The sequence below is a fragment of the Ochotona princeps genome, chromosome 9 (genome assembly GCF_030435755.1).
Source record: "Ochotona princeps isolate mOchPri1 chromosome 9, mOchPri1.hap1, whole genome shotgun sequence".
Classification (NCBI taxonomy): domain Eukaryota; kingdom Metazoa; phylum Chordata; class Mammalia; order Lagomorpha; family Ochotonidae; genus Ochotona; species Ochotona princeps.
The window spans coordinates 57978227-58003499 of NC_080840.1; the positions used below are offsets into that span (position 1 = coordinate 57978227).

Genomic DNA, 25273 nt, shown 5'->3' on the forward strand with positions numbered 1-25273 from the left:
TGATTTTTCAACTATAAAATAAGGAGACTAGTATATTTGTGCATATGACAGGGTGAGATTTGTCATAAAACCCATGACTGCGGTCATCTCTACCTCCGCTTCCCACTCCAAGCTTTAACAGCAGGTGCTGTGGGAGAACAGGAAGCATACTTCACCTAAACTTAAACTTGGACTCGGAGATTATTTTATTCAACCTCAGGCTTTAAATCTAAGAAACATAGTCTTAGATGTGAGTGAGGACAGAATTTTCATAGTTAAAACAACTGTTTCTTCTGCTGTTTTTCTTCATGAAAATGGCCGCCTTTGAAGGAGCTTCTTTTTGATGTAGAATGAGTGTTTGATCTTTTCAATTAACAAAAGACCATTTCATTTCATCTTCAAAAAAATATTTTTTACACAGCTGTTGATTTTGCATTACCAAATGCTTACTGAAATGTCAAACACCATGCCTTGTGGGAAATTATTTGTGATAATTTGCTCGAAATTATTCTTTCAAAATTTATGGATCATCTATAGAAAACTTATGTGTGAGAGCATATGAAAAGTGAGAAGCTATGAAGAGATTATAAAGTAGAAAGAGAGATTTTAATGTCCAAAGCATGGATACACCTTCAGGATAACCTCCTCACCAGCTCTGGGGCAGACAGACATGTAGTGTGAGACTGGATGGAAGGCCAAGAATGAAAAAGCACGGGAGTTGTAGTGAGTTGTCAGCCTAATGAAAAAACAACAGTGAAGGCACGGCATTCCTTGAGAACTGGTGCCTCAGTTTTCCTTGTCTGACTTCAGGGAATTCAGCCAAACCGCTTTTGAGGTTTTATCAAGTATTGACCATGACATTGAACATTGACAGTGTTTAGCATGTTTGCAAACACGTTTTAGAGTATTTTCATCACAATCTAAATAAAAATAAAACTGTGAACAGCTGGACAAGAACAGTGGGCTACTCGCCGGACTTTTTTCCATGTTCCCTGACATCGAGGATTGCCAATTGCTTGCCAATGGAGAGTCTGATTCCTGAAACAATATTTGGGCAATGTTAGTGACACTGAAAACAAACCATAGAATTATTGAAGTGTTTCCTTAAAAAACAAACAAAATATCAATCACTCAGAATTTTAAAGTGTATTGCATATTTAAAAAATGTTTAATGGTCACAAACAGAGTTTTCTTCTCTGAGTTCTGTCAGTGCCAAATCACCCAGGGTCAGGGTCAATTGGCTATTCTTCTACCTGCAAGTGCCAGGATCCGATATGGGTGTTGGTCCATGTCCCATCTGCTTCCCTTCCCATCCAGATCCCTGCTTGTGACCTGGGAAAGCAGCAGAAGATGGCTCAAAGCCTTGGGATCCTGTACCTGTGTGGGAAACCTCAAGGAGACTAAAGGGTACTAGTTTTGGATCTGCTCAACTCAGGCTATTGCGACCATTTGGGAAGTGAACCAACAGATGATAGATCTTTCTCTGTCTCTACTATCTCTTTACATCTCTTCTTCCAATAAGAATAAATAAATGATTTTGAAGGCCAAGTTAGCAGTTAATTCCTGTTTGAGGACAACCTCATACTCAGAGAGTAGTAATTTGGAGCCACTTCATTCCTTTCTCCTACTCAATCTGAAAATATAAGTGCTGTATTTTTTAAATGGTTTGTTATTTCATGCATATTTATATAATTTAAAAGGTCTGAACCAAGTAATCTCTTTTAGTACCTTCCAACTCTTTGATTCCATAATAAAAAAAAATCAGAGAAGTAGAAAGAGCAAGGCCACATTGCCAAATTTAGATTTTTAAAGACACTGGTACCTTAGCCAGGGTTTGAATATTTTTTATGAGTACGAATTAAATTATAAATTCATTTAATGTCAGAATTTAAATGGAGTATTCAAAAAATATTAAATCTAAATATTGAGTTTCTATTTGATATGAGTTCCTTATCCATTTTATTGTCCATATGGTATACTCCCAGGAGGCCTTTAGGTACAGGGGAATAATATACATAAATTCAAGTTATTAAATATTAAAATATACTGCAAGAAAAATTATTAACTGGAAAGGCCAATATATTACTATTTAAGCTGTACTTTTACCAGTTGCACTAATATACTTAAAACCATAATCCACATGTGACCTTAACTGGACTTTGTGCAGGAGCTGCCAGCTCTTCCCTTAGGAATAGTGTTACCAGATTTAACTGATAAGATGTCCAGGGCCAGCGCCCAACTACAGGATGATTAAAGATTTTGGAAAATAAGAGAAATCCTTCAAGCAGTTTCTCTTGCTTACCCATCCGAGTCGAGGCCATCCCCAGAACAACGCAGGCTCACGGCGTCCATAGCCGGAGGCTGGCAGTCCACACACACCGTGTATCCCTCCCGGAGGTACTGCATCCAGCGCGTCAGGGGCCGGTTTTCCAGAGCACAGTGAGGGGTCAAGGACTCTGTCTTGAACTCCATACAGTATCTGGAGCAACAAAGGAATCATTTCACCTGCTGTGATGAGGGGTGGCCTGACATGTAGTCTTAGGAAATTGCCATCTCCCAGGAGCTTCGTCTTCACAAGGGACAAGGAGTCACAGGTGTCTTTCACGCTTCTCAGAAGCTGAACTCGGGTGTGCCAGCCACAGGGAACCTCTTGACTCTTTCTCAATCCATGACTAAACCATCTGGTCCACATCAATTTACAGAATTTTGATATGCTACAACATTCCAATCTGGTCACTAAATTGTGTATAAAAACACATACTCTATTAGACTAACAACCCTTAAAATTTTTACTGATAGTTTGAAGAATGAAAGAAAAAATACATAGAGAAGCCTAAGATCCTTTAAAGAAAGAACCCAGAAGGCCTTGTTCTTCACAGCCGAGCAGGCACGTGTGCACTCTGCCCCACCAAAGCTCCAAGGGGACCTTCCCTACACTCCTCACTCAGTCTTCCTGCACGATCCTAGGCTGTGTTGATGAGTTCTGACTTGAAGACAACATCAAAGTTTTATTGGGCATAACAAATGAAAGAAACGGGAACTGGGGCAGCGTGTGGCAGGGGGCTGAGTCATATTTCTTTGTGCTAGAAGTTATTAGCCCCTTATACTGGGCAGTGGCCAGCACTAGCATTATGTGTGACTACCCTCAGGACCCCAGGGAGTCCCCCAGACATAGGTAAATATTTTAAAGTCTTATACTTAAAGGCCACACAATTCTCCAGTTCTTCGGGGAAATGACATTTAGCAGAAACCCTTGAGTGTTGTAGATGAGTCTTGCTCCATCTTCACCTCTATAAGTTAATTTCTTTCTCTGGATTTGTTGCTTCTAATAAGTTCAATGAAAAGTGTTGGGAGATCAAGGATCTTTAACAATGACAGGCATTATTTATTAGGGAGAAGGCCACTAGGAAATTGAGGTAGGAAGTTCTGTAACTCAGTTTCAATCAACTTCCATAAGATAAAGTAACCCTGACATATCTTCAATGCTGTTTACCCACTAAAATGCTCACACCAAGTGCATGTGTTAGATATTGAAATGAATCTTATCCTAAGGAAAAAGTTGTTGCATTGTGGTGCAGTGGGTTAAACCACCACCTACGATGCCAGCATACCCTATCAGAATGCCTGTTAGAGTCCCAGTGGAAGGTGCTCAAAGAACTTCACCCCTCACCAACATAGAAGACCTGGGTGGAGTTTCAGGCACCTGGTTTTTGCCTGGCCCAGTCTTGGCCATTGCTGCCATTTGAGGAATGAAACTACTAGACAAAGGTGTTCTCTCTGTGTGTTTGTGCGTCACTGTCCCTTTTAACTAACAATTTAAAAAGAAGAAAATTACTAAGGTGGAACAACCTATCCAAATCCTGTAGCTGGAGCGTGATAGTGTGCGTATGCGAATAAGCAACCTGTTCTGGTCTCCTTTGCCTGATAACAGAAGTGTGGACTTTAAGGGTGCCACAGGTTTCCATAACAAATAAGAAAAATCTACCGTGAATCAATGGGTCAATGAGTGAATGAGCTGAAGTGGTGCTGGAATCTATGGTCCCACTGAGGCAACTAAGAAGGCTCACCGTTAAGTTGCCTGATAAAATCCTACTATCCAGTTTTTATATAGCCTGTTCCCTCTGAGAGCTCAGAGCTCAATGAGACACAGAGCTCCACAGCCCCACAGAAGCAGCAAGGCAAGCCACTTCCCCAGCTGGTGCAGTGAAGTCATATTTTACTCCAAGTCAGTGAACAAATAGCAGAAGAAAACAACCAGACCAAGCTGACCTTTCAACAGGCCTTGACCATACAAATAAGCAAAGACCAAATTACCCGGCATCCTCTGTGCGTGTCGCCCATTGTGGAGATGCAGTGTGCCTCGTCCTCTCCTTGTTGAATGCAGAGGTAGTTATAAAGGCAGGGACTAGAGAAGGGAGAATCATGTTGAACACATGCAGCCCAAGTTCCCAGAGAAACTTTGCCCAAACTTGGCATAACATTTGTCTAAAGGTTTCCCTTTCCCAATCAAAGGAGTAGGCCAAGACAAGACACATTTGGTCAAGACTGGTATACCTATGGAGAGATAAAAGGGGGAGCTGCAGGCTCCCAGCAAACACATTTTGCAAAAGTAATAACCCTGGAAAAAAAGAAAAGAGGACAGGAAGAAAAACCAAGAGGAAATAAGGAGATTGGGAGTCGGGAAACAAGGGAAAAGGTGAAGACATGAAGATTATGAAGAGAAAGGGAACAGATATTTAAAAAAAGAAAAAAGAATGCAAGAGGGCATGATGCAATGGCTCAGGGGCTAAATCCTTGTTTTGCATGTGCAGGGATCCCATATAGGCTCTGATTTGTGTCCTGGCTGCTCCACTTCCCTTCCAGCTCCCTGCTTGTGGCCTGGAAAAGCAGTGGAGGATGGCTTAAAGCCTTAGGACCCTGCACCCATGTGGGAGACCTCGAAGAAGATCCTGGCTCCTGGCTTCAGACTGGCTCAGCTCTGGCAACTGTGGCCACTTGGGGAGTGAAACAGTGGATGGAAGATCTTTCTTTCTGTCTTTCATTTTTTCTGTAAATCTAGCTTTCAATAAAAATAAACAAATCTTCAAATAAAGATCATTCTGGAGAAATAGAGAAGCAAAAGGAAATACTGAAAGAAGATAAGGAGCAAAAAGGAGAGAGAAGATATAAAGGAGAGGGAAGGAACACAAAAGTGAGAGAAGGAGATGGAAGGAGAGAAGACAAGAGAACAGAAAACACAAGGAACAAGGAAGCACAGAGCTGTAAGCTGTGCCCAACACAGAGTGCCCCAGTGGGCTGCCCAGTGCCAGCCAGCATTCCACAGGACCTCGTAGAAATGGAATGGGCAGGGGATCCCTCCCCTCCCTTCTCTTCCCACCCTCTTCTTTTCCCCAAGTCATTTCCCCCTTCTGAAGCTCTGGCTCACGGAAATGGAGCCTCCCGCCTGTGCTATCTGATTTTGTTTGTCTGATCCGTGTTGCATGACTTAATCTACAGAGACCCCATTTCTGTACAAACACAGCACCTGGAGTAACCTCATGATTCCACTTGGTTGTCATCTGGAGGAAGGCACGGTTTCACACACACTTGGAAAGTCCATAAACCCACCGTGAATCAATGGGCCAATGAGTGAATGAAAGAAGTCGTGACTTTGCTACAGAAACACCCAGACCCTTCTGGCACAGACAGCTGAGATCACCCAGCCATCCTTCCTAACTCTGGGTGATCCCAGCAATGTTGGCGACAAACTGTGTTGATTTGTCAAGCACCAGAGTCATCATCTACATGAGCAAAACGGTGGAAGGGAACTCAGAGTCAAACCTGCCTGTGGATTTTTCCTGGCTGCTTCCTGCCCCAGAATAGCAGACCTCAGTTCTTGTTAGATTTTCTAAAGAGGAGTCGCTTTTCAATTTCCAGGGAAAATACAACGAAAGATGCAGGTAGAGTTTTTATGTTATGTGGTTTCCTAATCTCTTCATTATGAAAATTGCCTAAATGCAGAGTAAACCCCCGAATCCCAGCGTGTGCTGCCCGTTCCTGCTGCCCTGACTTGTTTTCCAAAGACAGGATGTCACGCTTTCTAGATGTGACTACAGTTTTTGCATTCCTAAAATCCACAGGCAGGATGAAAAAGAACAAGTGGAGGCACGTCTCAGTGAGGCACCTTCTCTGTTTCTCTCAGAATTGGCAGAGAAACAAACATCTAAGGCTTTTGGTTGTTTACCCATGTCCTTTCTGTTCTTCCGACACACATGCAAGTTACTTCACAGCGTAAACACAGTCACTGCTAAGCCCACGTGACATCACAGGCCATGTAAACTTCAGGATCTGGTCCTTCGGCTCCAAGCACTTCCGTGATCTTCTCATTAGTACATGTTATTATAGAAGTTCAGAGACACTTAATGTGTAACTTGGGAAATGAGTGAGGCTAGGGTGTGTAGAGAAGTATATGACAATCGTTGCTGACATGAAATCCTTAGGGGAAAAAACCCAAAGTTATGATAATAATGATAATAATAACCTAACAATTATGTATTTCTTAGTTTCCAGGAACAGTGATAAATCATTTTTTCATGTGTTAGTTTGATTTTCACATCTAAATACATCAGAGCCAGGCTGTGTTTCCCAAACCAGGCTCCTTGGTGCCAAGATGTGTACTTTGCCTTGTGATAAGACACATGATAAAATTTCACTACTTCAATGCAGCACATTTCCTGTGTTATTAAAATGCTGCTTCTCTTCTCCCTTCTCGCCCCTAGCCTCTACCCTTCATGAGATGTCAGCATTTGTCACAGCAGTTGAGTCACTGCTTGGGAACTCCATTTCCCATATAGGAGTACCTTTGAGGTCCAGCTTTGCTCTGGAATCCAGCTTCCTTCTAACGCGACCCTTGGAGGCCACTCCTAGAGGAGACTAAAACTGAGTTCCACGCTCCTGGCTTCTGTCTGGCCCCACCCTGGCTGTTGGAGGCATTGGCGGGGGGTGATCTAGCAAGTGAGCTATCTCTCTCTTGCTGTCTCTTTACAAATAATAAAAAATTAGAAATATATGGCTAAATAAGACTTGAGAAGGGAAAAGGGAGACTTTAAACCCCTCCTTCCCTGAGTCCCCTCGGGCCGTGAGAGCCGCTGGGGGTGAAGGAGTATGCCCACAGACTCACACTATGGTGTGTGGCTGCTTGTGTTTTTATTTTTTTCAAGATATGTTTTTTAATATTTTAATTTTCAGTTTATTTGAAAGGCAGAGAGACAGAGACAGATAGAGAAAAGCAGATCTGCTCTCTGCTAGTTCACTCCCTGAATACCTGCAACAGCCAGGGTTGGACTAGGCTGAAATCAGGAGCCAGGAACTCCATGCTGGTCTTCCACGAGAGTGGCAGAGACTGGAGAGCTTGAGCCATCGCCTGCTGCCTTCCAGGCTGCGCATCAGCAGGAGGCTGGGCTGACTGATGGCAGAGGGAGGAGCTGACACTAACGTGGGGTACATGCATCTCAAGCTTGCCGTACCACATGCACATGTACCTGATCTGCTTTTGAAGCTTACTCTCCATGCTGAGCTTCAGGCTTCCATAGCGCCAGCACATCCTGCAAGCAAGTCAGTTACCTGGGACCCTGTCTCCCCTTGTGCGGCACCCCAGCCCCAGGGGAACACGTTCAACCCCGAGGACCTCCTTCCCCCTCACCCTGAGTCATCAGGGAATAGAACAGGAGTAAGACCACCTGCAGCTCTCCGAACCAGCACTACTTTTTAATATTCCCCCATAAAGTGAATTTCCCTCACTTAGCAGTGGGCCATAATTTAGAAATTAGTTTTGCTTTCAGTCCCACCTCTGCTTATGTGTGGAAGCACACGGAACAAAGTCGTTCCATAAATGTCACCACCCTTTCCCCTTCCCAGCGACAGTATTGAAATGTAATATATTTTTTGTTCTTAGGCTATTTGCCAGCTTTTCTGGAATTCCATCATCCCACCATTGTTCAGTTTTGCAACAGCTTCCACCTCGAAGAGCATGGCACCACACATACTTACTTTGAACATGAAAGTACAATTCATTTGCTTTGAGAATTTCATAATATTCTCCAACACAATAGAGTACCACAAAATCAGGTTCTGACTCAATGGTCTGTAGATACGGTTCAAAAGAGAATAAATGGGAAGTTGACAAATAACATCTACCCAAAAAGCCTACAGTTTCTAATATGCCTAGAGCTCCCTGACAGGATAAAATCCACATAAATATAGTAATGTGCACCCAATTAAATCATTCACCTTTTGAATGTTTTATAAGAAAATTTAATTATATGCATTAACTTCAACATGAAAAATGTAATGACTATGTGATCATAAATATGCGAGTTTCAGTGATCATATTTTATTCACTAGCTTCAAGGAAATTAATATTGAGATTTGTTCTGAGAATCTGTTTTTGCAATTTTAGCTGTAATGATGACATTGAAAAGCAAAATAGAGGCAGGCACGTGGCTCAGTTGCCCAGACACTGACTGAAGTGCCAGCATCCCGCAGCAGAGCTGCAGAGTTCAAGTCCCAGCCCTGCTACTGATCCCAGCACTCTAGCTTTAAAACAGTATCACTACTGACCCACAGCACTGAACCTTTTCTGCAGTGTGGAGTGCCTGTGGAGTGGCTGTGATCTTCTATGATGACTCTGAGTGGCTGCTTTCAAAGCCAAGCTTTCCCTGGGCCTCTAGCATTGCTACCGTGTTCATGGCAGGCTCCTCTCTGCCTCTGCCAGCAGCTCCTCCACCACCGTAGTGATCATTTCAAGACAAAGATTTGTTGACTTGGCCCCTGTGTGGGGTTTTTAAGGCTTTACTAATAAAGGCCAGGATCCTGAACAGTATGCCTGCACCAACCTTCCTGTGGCTTCTCAAATGCACCTTGGGCCTCCATGGTGTGACACAAATGAGCCAAAGCCAGTGCCTGGGTCATTTCTTTTCTGCAAGCTGAGACCCATTAGCTCAAAATCTTGCTGGCTTCATGCTTAAATGTTTACAAATCCAATTGTTTTAAAAATAGCTAAACAACAGAACAGCAACTTCAGTCGCTGTTTTGGATATCTGTATCCCGTATCAGAGCGTGTAGTTCAAGTCATGCCTCTTCTCCTTTCATCCAGCTTCCTCATAACGTGCTTCCTGGAAGACAACAGTGATGGCTCAAGTCCTCAGGTCCCTGCTACCCATGTGGGAGCCCCAGATGAAGTTCCCGGCTCCTTGGTCCAGCCCCAGCTATTGTGAGCATCTGGGGAGTAAACCAATGGATGGAAGGATTTCTCTTTGAAAAGATTCAAGAAACTGAAAATTGGTTAAAATGTTTTTAAAACATGTATAAAGAATATCTAAACAAGTAGATTTTTACTTGCTGGCTTTCGGTTTGTAGTCTGTCTGGTTTGCTTGTTTATGCAGCTCTCCCTAGCACCTGCAGAAGGGATAAGGCAGAGGCTTGTGGTCCTAAAACTGCCACTGCTCTGCTGCATTCTCTGCGGCTTCATTCCGAGTGATATCTTCATGCTGAATGACATCTTCTAGATACCTGGGGCATACTGTCTCCCTCAGGCCTATCTCTCTTGAGAGCCCGCATACTATCCTCACCTTCCTGACAGTGCTCTGGATTGCTTCACGCCATGCAGACCACCCCTCTTGGGACACCCTGTCCAAGCTGTGCCTGAGAAAGCTTGCTGTATTACAGCTTCTTTCCCGTGATCAGCCCCCAAATACTTCAAACTTTGATACCCACCAGCAAGTCTAACCACGTGGGGTGATCTGGCCAGGCAGCTCTTCACACCTCAGCCCCATTTCCAGGGAAACCCCTCCCTTTCTTCCCTTAAGACCATGGAGAATCACCTTATTATACCTGTTCGTTTCCCCAGCTGTCTCTCACTCATAAACTGCCAGTTGCACCAGCTACTATAGCTGTGGATTGATGGAACCACCTAATTCTTGTACCCCTCTACACTAAGCCACGATACGCATGATAGCAGTAGCCTCAGCTTCTCTCCTTATTATAACCCCAGTGCCCAGTCCATGCCTGGCATCAAGCAGACACCCAGCAAATAAATATTTGTGTATGGAGTAAGAAGAACAAATTGGCTGGCTGAGGATTGTGTTCACATGAAATTCTCCACTTCCCTATGAGAAGCACACGGTCTTGGCTATCCTGTGTAGACAGTGTTTCACCCAAAGGGATTCAATCCTGATCAGCCCTCCACTACAACCTTCCAGCTGATTTCTTTGTGAGCTTAGTTTGGATCCTGGCTCTTTAAAGGTCTGACTTCTCGCCTCTCTGTTGGTCATCCCTCACCTAGAATGAGCTTTTTAAATCCTGGGTCTGATTACACCAGCCATAATCCAGTCACCTTGACAAGCAAAGGCAGGTGTCTCAAGACAAGCACTTCAACACTACTTAGAAATGCACTTCTTTCCCGTTTCCCCATGTGTCTGAGTCTATGTGAACAAGAACTACAGCGTGCGGTGTCACAGCATGACTGCACTAGACTCCTACTATCCAATGTTTAAAGCAGCGCCATCACTCTGATGGAAGTCCTTACTACGAGTCTGATGGGATTCAGTGCACATCATGTGCACATGGTTTCTTTCACAACTCAGTCCATACACAATGAGAAGTTCCATAGGTTGTGCCCACTGAGCAAAGCTAGGGAAGGGAGGCAGGTGTGCAGCTGGCCATAAATTCCCTTTTATGTGTGTCCTGAGCTTCCTGTCTACTGTGGGCAACCCCCTATCCCACTCCCTGCAGTGCATGGAACTTTCCCTGCCCAGCCTCTGGTTGTTTGCAGGATGAAATGGCCACGAAAGATAACAGGCAGCAACCATGAAAATACCATTACCAAAGGCATGTCCACAGTCCTGGCCCTGCAGTGTGGAGTACTCCAGGCAGCCGGCTCTCTCCTCCAGGGGTGGGCAGGGTGCCCCACCATTCTGAGGCTCCTGCTGCACCGAGCGTGTCCGCACACGGGTTGTTGGCTTGCACTGGTCTGCACAGCCACTCCAGGGGCTCCACTCCCCGACAAAGCATGGGCGAGCTGAAAAACAGCACAACAGGACACTCACAGCAGGAAACCCAGCCAACCTGGCAGCCTGCCCCTGCCAACACAAACAGTACAGTGCAACTCCGTGTAAATGTCACCCTAAGCTGAGACCTAAAGATGAGCTGATAGGCACGGACCCTCTAAGAGATCATCAGAATTCTCAGGCTCCTAAAGGTGGGCCCATATAAGGGTCCACACACAGGTGCATGTGATAGGTAGCTTCGGGGTGCTTCCTCATACTCCCAGGTTACATCAGGCCTTTGCTTTCTTGTTGCCTTAATGTGAACCCTATCTGCCCCTGCCCATAGAAATTTTTTCTCTAATCCGAAAAACTGACACATACGAAGCATAGTGTGTTGTATGCAATGCATAATGATCAGATTGAGGTAGCTGGCATATCCATCACCTAAAACACTTATAATTTCATTGTGATACAGCATTCAAGAATCTTGTGTGCTATTCTGAGATAAGCAATTCATTATTGCCAACCATAGTCATCCTACTGTGTTATGGAATACTAGAAGTTAGTCTTCCTGTCACACTGTACCTGAGTCCCTGTTAACCCTCCAGTCACCACCCGTTTTCTTCCCATTCATAACATTTAAATTATAACAGTGATACACATTCATTGTAGAAAACATAAAAAGAAAACAGATACATGAAAAAAATACTTTCACCCACCAAGAATCCCATCCAATTTTACCCCTGTCCATTTTTATCAGTTTGTGGGACTTGGGGCTCCCTGCACAAGGGGTTATTACGCTTTAGGCTTTCCTGTTTCTCTGTTTTTCACACTCCATGGTTCATGGATTCAGATTATGGGAGTACATGTTCAGACATGTCCAACTAAGACCCTGAAAAGTAAATAATTTCCGTAGTCATGCAGGAAGAGGCGTGGCCAGAGTCCAGAGTGCCGTTCTTTCTGTTAGTCGACTCTCCTCCACCTGCTGTATGCCTCAGTGCTCAGCTGTCCTGTCAACTGCCAGCCATGTACCCTGGGATCCAGCAGGGCATCCTGGGATTCACTTGATTGTCAAGCCAAGTCAGTCTCTTTTGTTGATTTTGAAGTGCATTTACCAAGTCTGAGGAAAGAACATTAGATTCAACTTCCTCACCAGGACTTTAACTTCAAGATGATTTCACATTTAACTTTTCCACTGAAACTTCTATGAAGTCTTTTAAAAGGACTGAAGTTCCTCAGCTATAAGCAACTGCCTGGGTTGCCTTGTACCTAAGCAAGTGTTACAATGCTGGGAGAAAAGCAGCCAGTACCTGGCTGGAATCCTGAGCCTGGTTAATGCCAAACCTTGTTAACTATACCAGTGTGTCAGCATAGTTACCTATTTTTTTTTTCAATTGAGAAGATGTTGGGTGGGGTGTCCACCACATCAATGTAAGAGCACACTGGCCAGGACCATCATGCCACTATAATTGCTACCCTGATGGTGGCATGGTCAGGAAAGGGCAGATATGCATATCAGCTGAAGCCAGGGAACTGGGGACATATCAGAATGAGAGCCACTGAGGACTTGTTTGACATGTTTAAAATGATTTCTGAGGGCTTCCTTGGACTAAGACAATTCACCAGCAGATAATCAAGGGAGCTGGGACGGGGGTAGATTGAATGGGGAAATTTGAAGGTTTTTCTGGGCTAGGCCAATTCACCCACTGGGGTATGTAACAGCCAGGGATGTGGGCATACCAGGCCGTGCTAGGTTGTAGCACTCACCAGCATTAATGAGAGCCATGTTTGGGTCTTTAGAGGGTCTTTAGGATCACCCCAAGTAGTCAACGGCACCTGTCAGTGCACACTAAAGCCAGAGCTGTTGGCAGGCTGGATCAGGCTAGTCTGCAGTATCTGCTGGTGACCTGGGAGTGGGCTGAGCTAGACTAAGTCACAGTACTTGGCAATATACACAAAAGCTGGAGCTGGGGGCAGGCTGAGCCTGGCTAGGCTGCAATACCTGCTGGGGACAGGTCTGGCAGGGATTCTTCAGGATCACCCTTACTAGGCCATAGTACCCACTGGTATACATGAGAGCCAAAACTGGGGGCAAGCTGGGCTGGGCTAGGCCACAGCACCTAGAGGTTCATGTGAGATTCAAGGCTGGGGTGACACTGGTCAGTTAGATGTGCTCCCACCCCAATAAGTGCATGGGCTGGTGTGCAGTATGGGGTATATTTGACCCTGCATCAGCAAGTGCACAAGACAGCCAGGTCTGAGGACCTCCCGGGTGAAAAGTGGAATCTCTCAGGGGGATCCCCAGTTAGACTGCTGTGCTTGATCTCTGACCTCAGGGAAAAACAGACATGTGGTCCAATGCCAGAGCACATGTTGCAGGACTGGGCCACCTCAGTTGCTGACTGCAATTAATGAATGGAGAACATACCCAGATGCACACTAAAGTCAGGACAGATGGCCCATCTAAGCCAACAGAGCACTTCCAGTGTCTCTTCAAAGGATAGAGGGAGGGGCAGGTTGAACAATACCCCAGGCCAGGCTCTAACAAGGACCTAGGTCTGTGGAAACGGTGAAGTAGACATGGACAGCCAATAGGCCTTAGATAGAACGTCTCACCTCTGGTACAACGAAGCTGACAGTTTCTTGAAACAATCAGGACCACTCTAGTAACACCCTAGGAACATTCTTCCCTTCATCAGGGTCTCTAAGAACACATGGAACCCCTGGAGCTGATGTGGTCTGACGGCGGGCAGCACTGTGTTTTCTTCCCGACAGGCACAGAAGGGAAAATAGAGGTGCTTATCTCACACACACCTTCCCCTGACCCCAATCCTCTCCATCCTAATTGGATGCCCACATGTGTTTACAACCCCCTAAACTTTGTAATCAGTACTAAAATGAAACAGAAAAAAATTTAAAAAGGACTATAGTTAGTTTGTAGATTGAACCATTTCAGGACTTGACATTAAATATTTAAAAAATGAGTAGTCAGAGGATGGACCACTAATCTAAATATTTAAACTCTTCCCCACCCTCACCCCCCACTCTACAAGGTGTGATCCACTTTTCCTAATATCCTCATACTTTCAAGTTCATAGTGTTTTCAACAAGAAAGCATTTGGGTGGGAGTTGGGAGACATTCGGCCTGCCAATTAAGACCCCACTTGGGACCCATATCCCATATTGGAGTGCCTCTTGTCATCCCTTGTTGGATTCTCCCTTTCTATTGTCATAATCCCATGATTTCATCTTAAGAGACCCCAGGCTGGGAGCTGGTTAAGAAAATTTATACTGGCTTTCATTCTTTGAACACCTCTCCACACCATTTCACTCCTGCATCTGGCTAATTTGTCCTTGATGCATTGGACTTGAACAATACTGAATAATACATATTTCAAAATATGCATTTGTTTCAAAGATAATATTTGGATATCATGATAAAATAAAATTTTGCCATGGTGTTAACTAAGAATTTGGTCTTAGGTTAGACTACATGCATATGATAAGAGACAACATTGGAGAGTTTTCTGACTGAATTATCTTAGAATTTCTGTGACATTTGTGTCTCATGTTTAGAGTCTGTATTTCGCTTGTTTGGTCCCACAGTTGAAGACCTCAAAATCACAGAAGCATTGCATCAGTTGTTGTTCCTATCGATTCGGATTTGTCTGTGATGAAATACTATTCCTGTTTTCCAATCCATGACTTTAGAAGTCCCACACAGAAAATCAGAAAATTCTAAGGCCTAGGACAACAGCTCAAAGACTTACTTATAGGACAAAATAAAAAAAAAATTACATAGAATTATATGAATTAAAAGGCATTTCACAAAATTTCTGTGTAGGAAAATTGATTTAGTTATTTATATTCTGCACCCAAACAGTCCATTCTTGACTCACTGGTGAATTTCTGATTATTTGAAATGCAAGCCAATAGAGGTCATAAGAGATCTTTAGTCATGGAAGACAGGGCAAGTACAAGAACTCTTGACAGATATGTTGTGAGTTAAATATTACAGCTGCATGGGACAAATTTCCTTTTGAACTATTCCATTAGTATTGTTTCCTTTCTCATAACACTTCTCTAATTCACATCTCTACACACTACAACAGACTCAATCTTCGCATGTAGCTCCACCGCTGTTTGTCACCAAACTGCATCACCTAGTGAGTGGGGTGGTCACTGTTGACTCCAAGCCCGTCACAGTGTCTCAAAGGCTTCACAGTGAAGTGATGACCTCAGCCCCATCCCTTTAGGGGAAGGAAACCTTAACTGGAAGGGTGACAGGAAGCTTGGCAAGCTCTTTTCTTTTCTTCTTTGTTCAAAACTCCAAAATTCACCCACAGACATTGATTTGAATATGAGTAATTTCTTTGGGAGGTGATCCCAAGAAGCAATGTTAAGAAGCAGAGGACAGAAATAGAGAAGAAAGCATGAAAAGAGACATGGAAAGGGCGCTTCAGTTCCAACAGTTGGCCTACTCGGCACCTCTGGCTCGCAGCTGCTGGACAGTCTGGGTCAGAATGTAGGGTGTTGAGTCCAGACTGAGCAACTCTTCCAACTGTTAGACAGCCCTACTACCTCAGCCAAATAGAGTGGCCAAGAATGAGGCAGTAAGCTACACGTGTGTCAGTAAGGAATCCACACACTAAAGTAGGGTGCATTTCACTTGTTCTAACAGGACTGGCTAGTCCCATCCAAGGATCACTGGCATTTTTATTATTATTATTATTTCAAATCTAAATATTTTCCTTTTTAAAAGTTTTAACCTTATTCATTTGAAATGCAGTGAGACAGAGAGAGGCATATAGACACACAGAGAGCTCCAATCCACTGCTTTTCTCTCCTCACATGCCCACAACAAACAGGCCAGACTGAAACCACAAGTGTGGAACCCAATCCAAGGCTTCCATGCGGGTCCCCTTCTCTCAGTGTGGACTCCTCACATTGATGATGCCTATGGCTTTGGCATCTTCAGTCTCAGAGTTACCACTGGGCTTTCCCCAGGGCCACTCACAGTTTGGCAAGCTGTGCCAACTAAACCCCGACCCCTTATTCTCAGGCTTTAGGTACCAACGGATAATTAGAAAATGTTTGTCTACTGTTTTGCTTGCTGCCACCAAATACCCACACACTCAGAGTAACAAATTTAAGCGGGTAGCCAGAACCCTTCATTTGATGAATATTGTTTGTTATTTCCTCCTCAGGGCGAGGCCAGCTTTGGTGTTTGTGGATCAGGGTCTATTAGGTTAAGCACATAGACTTGAGTGCTCTCCTTTGTAATCCAGCCCTGCCTGCTTGGCTCTTTGCCACCTGAGTTCAAGGCCACCCACGATTGAGAGCTTGCTTCCTGGCGTCAAGTCCAAATACTCCAAATCATTCCTAAGGACAATTCTCTCTATGCTTTGTCTATAGTGGTGCCCATTTTTGCAAAACTATTGTTTCTTGATAATCTCTGGAAGAAAAAAAAAAAGCCCCCTCCTCCAGAGGACACAATTTGAACTGTCTGTGTTATCTGCTCTTTCCCATCTCTGTCTATAGACCTTTACCCAGGTACTTTGTTAGAGCCTCTCTGAAAAAAAAAAAAAAAAAATAGAGCCTCTCTGAAAATAAAATGGGACTCATGGGACCCCGTGCCTATCAGCCCTTCAAAAGATTCCAATAAAATGATCAAGTATTTTTTCCCTCATGCAAAAAATAAACTATTTAGGCTCCAATAGGTTGTGTTTTTCCTTATACGCAAACTAGACTACTTCATGAAATGCTAGGACAGTGAGATGGACTATCTGGTGAAGTAGAGATAATTCGACATACCATGTCAATCCAGGAAAAAAAAAAGATACAAATTTTTAAACGTTTTTTTCTTGGTAACAGGTTTCTGGATGAATTGTATTATGGGTGTGTGTTTGTGCATTTTCCAAATTATCTATAGCAAGTGAGTGTTACAGTCAAGGAAGAAAAATGTTATTTTAAAGAGGCAGCATCCAGATGACAGTGGCCTCCAAGGCCATGGACAATGTCTCATGGTGCAATAACTGTTCACATTCTTTCAACAAACACTTCCCTTTGAAAAAAAAAAAAAGCATTATTTCGTTTGAAAGGCAGAGAAACATAGAGACAGATAGATAGAGATCTTCCATCGAAAGGTTTGCTCCAGAAATGCTGACAACAGCCAGGTCTGAGCCAGGCTGAAGCCAGGAACCTGGAGCTCCGTCCAGATGATGCAGGTGGATGACCGGGACTCACCCCCTTGAGCCATCACAGCTGCATCCTGGAGTCACGTCATCACATAACTGAATCAGCAGCAGAAGAGGTGGAACTCAAAGTAGACACTCAAGTATGGGATGAGGGCTTAACCACTTGAAACCCACCCCAGCCATGAAGAAGTGGCATCATGATGATCACAAGGAGGTTACAAAGAGGACACAGAGTTGACGGAGAAGGCTGCTTCCTGTACCAGTGTTGACCTGTGTTGGAGCCCACCCTGCTGGTACACACACGCACCACTCTCTGTAAAACCCCAAGTCTCTGGGCAGAACAGCACAGATTTCCTGGGTCCAAATTTCACTCCGCTGTTCATTAGTGCTGTAAATCGGAACAAATTGCCTAAGCTTTCTATGCTTCTATAACTTACCCATCAAACAAAATCACAATAAAGGAATAGGCTGAGCTGGGTGTGAGGCCTGGGGAAGTGAGCAGCTTTTCAGTGCTTAGGAGGGTGACTGGCACAGAGTAAATGGTGGGTAAGCGTTAACAGTTTCACTCCCTGTCCTGCACACGGAGGGTTGCAGCCAAAGCCTGCGAAGCTGAGTCATGCTGGACACTGGCTCCAGGCCCTGCTCACTGACAGCCAAGGCAAGGTCAGGGGAAGCCGCATGATGACTCTCGGGCTGTCCTGGTTCCTGTCAGGCCTCAGCTCCCTAAATCATCACGTCCTTCCCTTGGGTGACTTTGAGAGTTCATATTTTTTTAATACATTGCTCCTTTTCTCTCTGGATAGGATGCTGACATATTTTTTTGGCAAGTTTGTTTCCTGAACTCTTCATAAACCTGGAATTCACCGTTCCATGGAAACTCTTTAATTTCTGTCTTGCTGCACTTGGCTTACTTACTAGCCTTTCTTAACTTGCTGCTGGTACAGTCAGTTAAGCCTACTGTTTCTGTGACTGCAGAACACAGACTTTGAGGACCAGCTGCTGAAGTAGAGCTCAGGCTTCCCAGAAGTTCTTCCAAGGTGGAGGTGGCTTGGATCTGCTCCCCGACTCTACCTCTTCCCACCCATGGCCTGGGACAGCTAGCAGGGGATTTTCTCTCCTTTGAGAGTTTGGGTAAGGGGGAGTTGTGACACATTGTTTGTACTAAAACCTATGCAAACTTCATAATGAGACTTTCTGAGATAATTTATTTCAGAATAGATTTCTTTCTCCATTTAAAAGTTTCATGGGTTCAATAATATTTTAATATAATTTAACAATAAGATGATCTACTCAGAAAAAACAAATGCCAGTATTACATCTTTTAGCCATACCAAAACGTACATTTATCAAGGTGAAAAAAATCAGAGAGATTGGAAGTGAATTATACTTAGCTATACTAATTCAGTTTCATTTTAATATCAGTAGTTAGAAAAAATAAGTTAGTAGGAGGAGCTTCAAACAGTTCATGGAAATATATGTTACAGAAAGGACTGCAAAGATTTCAAAAAAGGTCCCCAAATAAACTTTTTTAAAGATTTATTTAATTTTCATTGGAAAGTCAGATATACAGACAGGAGGAGAAACAGAGAGGAAGATCTGCTCTGCATTGATTCACTTCCCGAGTGGCACCAATGGCCCGAGCTGAGCCGATCCGAAGCCAGCAGCCAGGAGCCTCTTCCAAGTCTCCCACATGAGTGGAGGGTCCCAAGGCTTTGGGCAATCCTTTACTGTTTTCCCAGGCCACAAGCAGGGAGCTGAATGGGACGTGGGGCTGCTATGATTAGAACCAGCGTCCATATGGGATCCTGGTTTATGCAAGGTGAGGACTTTAGCCACTAGGTCACTGTACCAAGCCGAAAATAAACTTATTAAAAAATAAAGTGAGAGACAGAATATTCGTCCATCCAATAGCTTATTCCTAAATGTCTGCAAGAGGCAGAGCTGGGCCAGGATGAACCTGTAATTCAATCTGAGTCTCCCACATGGGTGGTAGGGACCTAAGCTATCACTGTTGCCTCCCAAATGAGCGTTAGCAAGAAACTGGATGTGAATCGGAGCAGGAACTTGAACGCATGCACTTTTACCGGGGATGTGGACTTCTTAAATTACATCTTAACCACTAAACCAAATGCCAGTCCCTAGGCTTCTCATTCAATTCTACTTTTCCATGAACTTTCCAAGTTCTCTCTTTATAAGATTGGGTAGGTACAAGAGATTCTAGGAGGCAGAATGGTTCCATAGAGAGAGTAACCATGCTTGATCTTAGCTTACCTAGGAATAAATTATATATAAACATAGGCCTATTTGAATTGGCACAGATGGAAGTGGCTAACAGCAGCTTGGCATCAAGCGGCTATGAGTTCAAGCTCTACAGTTCACTTACGCTAACTTGAGCAACAGCAACCCTGAAAGGCTCAGCTTATGCATCTGTAAAATGTTAATGTAGGTCAGGACCATTGTCTTCCAGATCCTTAAGCCAAGTGAATTTCAGAATTAAACATATTAGAAGGGAATCCTATCTTGGATATTCCTTCCTCCCTAGCTACAGTGTTTGGGACTGCTCCTTGTAGATACATTATTATTTTCATGCAAGATAGAGTCACATAAAATGGAATAAACAATGACTATCAATAATTTTCCATTAATCAGCTCAGGTCAGGAAAGATTGTTGCTACCAAATGAGTCACAGGAAAAGAAACAGAGAGAGGAAGGAAGGAAGGATAGAAGGAAGGAAGAGAAGAAAGGGGAGAGAAAAAAAGAAAGAAAAACAAAAAAAGAAAAAACAAAAAGAAATATGAAAGAAAAGAAAGAGACAGAGAAAGAAAGAGAAAGAAAGAAAGAAAAGAAAGAAAGAAGTAAGAGAAAAAGAAAGACAACAAAAGAGGAAGGAAGGGGGAGGGAGGGAGGAAAGAGAAAGAATGAGAAAAAGAAAACCTTCAGAATTTAAGGCACATTTTTTAATAATAATGCTACTTATTTTAAGAACAGAGAGACTCTCTCTGTTGGTTTACTCTAGAGATGCCTGCAACACCCAGGGATGAAGAGGCCTGGAATTCCAGCCAATCCCCAATATGGATGAAAAGGACTCAGATACCTAAACCTCACCTGCTGTCCCCATGGTGTGCATTAGCAGGAAGATTGCACACCCAAGCATCACACTATGAGATGCAGGCTTCCCACATGACATCTACACTGCTAGGTTATGTCTCTGCCCGCTGACTGTCAGTTAGGGAGTGTGGTCATACCTGCCTATCTCACAGAACTGCTGGAAGGATTAAATGTGACAGAGTGTATAAATGTTGGACACATGGGTGACAGTTCAATAAAAGATTTTTTGTTGTTTTTAAAGGGTCATTTAAAAGATTTAGTTATTTGAAAGACAGAGGGATGGGAAGAGAGAGAGAGAGAGAGAGAGAAATTTCCTCTACTGGTTCACTCCCCAAATGGCCACAATAGCCAGGCTGATCCAGGCTGAAGCCAGGAGCCTGTATCTCTGCTGGATCTCCCATATGGATGACAGAGGCCCAAGTACTTGGATCATTTTTTGCTGCTTTCTTCCCAGAAACATTAGCAGGAGCTGGATTAGAAGCAAAGCATTTGGGATTTGAATCAATGCTCATATGAGATGCCAGCATCACAAGAAGTGACTTAACTCACTACACTTACAATATCACAGAAATTACTGCAATGTATTATCTTGAATTATTGTATAAATAATCACATAAAGTATTCACCAGTGTCAATCAACAGTACGCTTGTTCCCGAAGAGCCTCCCACGAACTGAGCTGGAGGCTTTCCAGGCATGATCTCCTTCCCTCCCCTCCTTCACCAAGTGTACCCACTAGTTCTGGGCCCCAGAGGCTGCCACACACATTGCAAAGTCACCAGGCCTGCAAGTTACTGGCAGTGTAAAGGTTGAGCCCAGCCTCCTCTGACTCAAAGGGCAAAATTGAGGTATTCAGGTTATTTCTGGGAAGAAAAAAAATGCTCATGTCAAAAATAAATGTTTGGGAGGCAGGCTGTGTGAATGGAAGCCTGCATTCCAGGAGCTGCCTTCCAGCCAGCTCCCAGCTGCCTGGTCAGCTCAGCTCTAGGCCTGTGAGGCAGGGCTGGGGCCACCGGGCTACGCATCCATAGTCAGCATAGCTGTGGCGCTTGTTCAATTGCACAGGGGTCCTTCCCTCCTTTTGTCAGCTCTGACAGTTCAGGCAGGCTAGGTGTCACCTACAAGCCAGCCTCCTACTGCCTCTGCTTCTCTCCCCCCTACTCACACCCCAAGAAACTCAGGCGCATCAAAGTGCCTTTGTGGGCGTGCAGTTGCTGCTTGCTTGCCCTGCCAAGTGCTCCCCTTAGCCCTGTGGGTCTCCCGAAGGCACTCCTCTGGCAGTTCCTCCAGACACCATTTCCTGTCCACCACTCACAGCCCTGTTCCCAGCATGCACCTGCTGTGATTGCCTCCTACATTGTCCCCAGGAGGGATAAACCGATAAACCCATGCTCCCAAAATAGACTCTTTGTTTTGTTATTTCTACCTCCTCGCCTGAAAGTCAGAGATTTCTTTTTAGCCAAATAAAGGCCCAGGGAGATTTGAGTAGCTCCCTGAAACACTGTGAGGACTTGAGTGAATTCTCACAGCGCTCACCTTGCAGGAACTTCTCCAGGGCCGAGTCTGCCATTTGTCCTGCGCCCTTTAGGGCTGAGCACACGGCCTGGTATAAACAGGCTGATGTCACCAGGAATGGCCTACACTCCAGAGCCCTCTCGGCCTCTCTCCTGGAGACCCTGGTTTCATTCTTCACTACTAGGCGGCCCATGACTTCCTCCAGGTAGTCTTCCTTGAATCTCTCAGCTATTTAAAGATGTTGCTCCCACACCACCTCCTGGATCTCCTATTCCAGTAGTCGTCCACCTTTATCCATGATCTCATTTTCCATCATTTTAGTTTCCTGGAGTCAACCATGGTTGAAAAATCTACGGAAAATTCCAGGAATACACAACTCAAAACTTTTTAAAGTGTGCTGCATTCTGAGAAGTGTGATGAACTCTGGTTCCATCTACTCCAGGACCTGAATCGTCTCTTAGATTTATCAATGTCAATTTCTCACCTTCACAATGCTTGCATTCAGGGGAGCAGTGTTTTCCTTAATAACGGTCCCCAGTGTGTGAGTAGAAGTGATGAAAGGAGGCACCACACAGCACACAGGAAGCAGATATGGAGTTACGTGACAACACTTCAGGGCAAAAATACAGATTTTTTTTTCCAGGGAAAAATATAGTCCATTCATATCTTCCACACTTTGGGGCTTCCACTGGGATTCTCTATCCTGTGCCTGCTTGTCACAGATCCCGGTATGTCCTCTGGACTGCATGGATCCTCTACTTACCTCAAACATGCAAGCAAGCCACTCAAGAGAGATTCTGTCACAGTGAGAGAGGCTTTGCCTGAGTTATCCAGTAAGCAGAGCAAACGCGAGGTCAGGATGCTCAGGCTTGCAGGCCCTGCCTCTCCTAAACGTCTGACTTGCACCTTACTTGGATGGTAAAACACCCTGGCCTTGCCACAGGCAGGGGCAAGAAGCATCTGAAAAAGAATATCGCTATTCATAAGGAAATCATTAGCTTGTAACCCCTGTCCTGGTCCATTACTCTGGGTGCCAGCAGCAGGCCTGGCCATGCACTGGGATCCATCTCAAGCAGCAAAGAGAACCAGTCCCTGGACCATGACACAACCCTGGGTTCCTCCCCCTGGAAGATGCTGAGGAGCTCACCCGCTAGATCCTTGACCATAAACCCTAAACCCAGGTGGGGCTTTGAAAGCAAAGTGACTAAGAGGGAGCAGGGTTGCCTTTCTTTGTGAAGCTGACTTCTCTTGGACACCACCTTGTTCTTCATCTCCTACCTTGCCTTTTAATTCAATTTTCTTTTACTGACTCCTTATAAGAGCAAGAGGGAGAAGCTACAGAAAATTTAAAGATAAAAAGACTGATCTTAGGGGGTTGACAATCTGGTGGAGTATATTAAGCCACTCCTTGCGACACCCTCATTCCATATCAGAAGGTGGGTTCAGATCCCAGGTGCTGCTCTGCTTCTAGTCCAACTTCCTGCTGATGTGCTGGGGAAGGCAGTTGAGGGGTGTTCTAAGTACTTGAGCTCCCGATATCCACACAGGAGACCAGGATGGAGGTCCTGGTTTCTAGCTGGCCCACTGTGACCATCCGGAGGGTGAAACAGCAAAAACATAGCTCTTTCTCTCTGTCCCTCTATATTATTATTTCTTTATTTTTCATCAAACTGTTTCTTAGGCTCAGGGAGTTCTTTTTGTACCCTCCCCCACTCCATCTACTCTACCTTTTAAATAAGTAAGTTAGTAAATAAATGTTCCAAAAAGAAAAAGACTAACCCCAAAGAAAAACTAGCAAGATTAAATCGTAGCAGGCACCTTGAGCTCAAAATCACACTAGACTATATAGAGATAAAATTGGAGTCCACAACCTTACTACGCACCTCCAGCTGTGCTACACTGTTGGGGTCCAGAGGTGAGAATACCCTTAGACTTCCAAAAATCTGTTTCTTCCAGAAAGCGCCTTCCCCAAGCAAGCTTTTGGCACAAGGACCTCTGAGAATTAACGGACTCAGAGTGGTGAAGCCTTGCTGGGGTGTTCCTAGCCAGGCACACCTGAGACCTGTCCCTGACACCTCTCCAAATGGCCATGGTGGCCCTATCCAGCTGGAGTCCCTGAGTCCCAGAATCCAACCATAGAGAGGAGTCTAACCCTGCAGCCCCTTCCAGCCAACCCCTTCCAGCCAGCCCCAGTGGGAGGGGTGCCTGGGAGCCTGGAGTCCAGAGATGGCAGGAGGGTTGTACCCAGCAGGTGGGCTGCAGTGGGCTGCGCTGCAGACACTGGACATGCCAGGATGGAAGGGCTTGGGAGGAGCTGGTTCCTGGAATGCAGTTCTGGGCGCAGCACCCTACCCTGCGCAGATTGGCTGAGGATGAAGAGCTGGTGTCCCACCCTGGGCCTAGCCACCCACCTGGGCACGCCCTGGCGTAGTCAAAGCAGCAGTCACCGGTGAGGCGGCAGGCTTGGTCGCAGAAGCAGGTCCCATAGACCCTGTCCAGTCTCCAGCCACGGGCAAAGCAGGCAGGGTCCCGGCCAGGGCAGCAACGCCCGGCCTCGGCACAGCCGCCCAGGACGCCGGGCCACAGGCGCGTCAGCGCGCACAGCACCATCCAGAGAGTCCTCATGGCCAGGGCCGCTGGGCGCCTGAGACACCACGAACGCGCTCCGCACAAGTGTCTGCTCTTGCTAGAGCTGCGGCCCGGGAGCTGCCCGGGAGGGAGCCCAGCGAGGCACAGCCCGGCCCTGCCCTGCCCCGCGCCCGGCTCCCGCCCTCGCGCGGCCCCTCCCCAGCCCTGGCGCTGCGCCCGTCGGGGCCTCCGGGCGGGAGGCTGCGAGTGCCCCTGCCCAGGTGGGGAGGGCGCCGCAGCCGCCCCAGGTCGCGTCCCTGGCCGCGCACGGGCACCTTAGCTTGCGCCCTCACCCCAGGCTGGAGGTCGCCCCCCGGAGAGCAGAGACAGCAGGTGCTCCCGGAGGGCGGGGTTGCCCAACATGGAGCCTGGCCAGGGAGGTTACCTTGGTCCTAAACTTTTGCTTCATAACGTCTCGTGGGGTGGCACGCAGGCGAACAGGCATTTTGATCCTAACTCCTTTGACCTGTGCCAAATAGTTATGGCCAGCACCCGACTCGCAGGCACTCCTGGGACTTGGCCCAGGAAAGCCCTGAGTTGTGTTTCTTAGCACAGCAGTTCGCCAGTGCTTAGCTCTCCCCTTCTCCCCACTGGGCACAGAGAAGCAAGAAGGTAAGACCCAAGAAGCGTTCCTTCTTTTTGTTGGGTCTTATAATGGAGCTTTCTGTCCCAGAAAGTTACTGCTTTGCCGCTTTGAACAGGCGATTAATGAACCGGAGGGAATGGATAAAATCTCAGTGGTTCTTTGCTTTCTGTTAAAGTCCATTCCCAAAAGGTAATCCTGCTTCGTGATATTTTAGAAATAACTTGCACTTTAATAAAAT

At 45.3% G+C, this 25273-nt stretch overlaps 1 protein-coding gene across 1 annotated transcript; it reads right to left on the reverse strand.

Annotated features, from left to right (window-relative positions):
- Positions 1 to 886: 886 nt before the first annotated feature.
- On the reverse strand, positions 887 to 24797 carry SBSPON (somatomedin B and thrombospondin type 1 domain containing). The gene is made up of 5 exons (XM_004588045.4): positions 24233 to 24797; positions 10841 to 11035; positions 4294 to 4384; positions 2282 to 2458; positions 887 to 1017 (listed from the first exon to the last, which is right to left on the reverse strand). Exons 1-5 carry the CDS (start codon positions 24444 to 24446, stop codon positions 900 to 902), a joined length of 795 nt encoding a protein of 264 aa, XP_004588102.2. The 5' UTR covers positions 24447 to 24797; the 3' UTR covers positions 887 to 899.
- Positions 24798 to 25273: the final 476 nt, after the last annotated feature.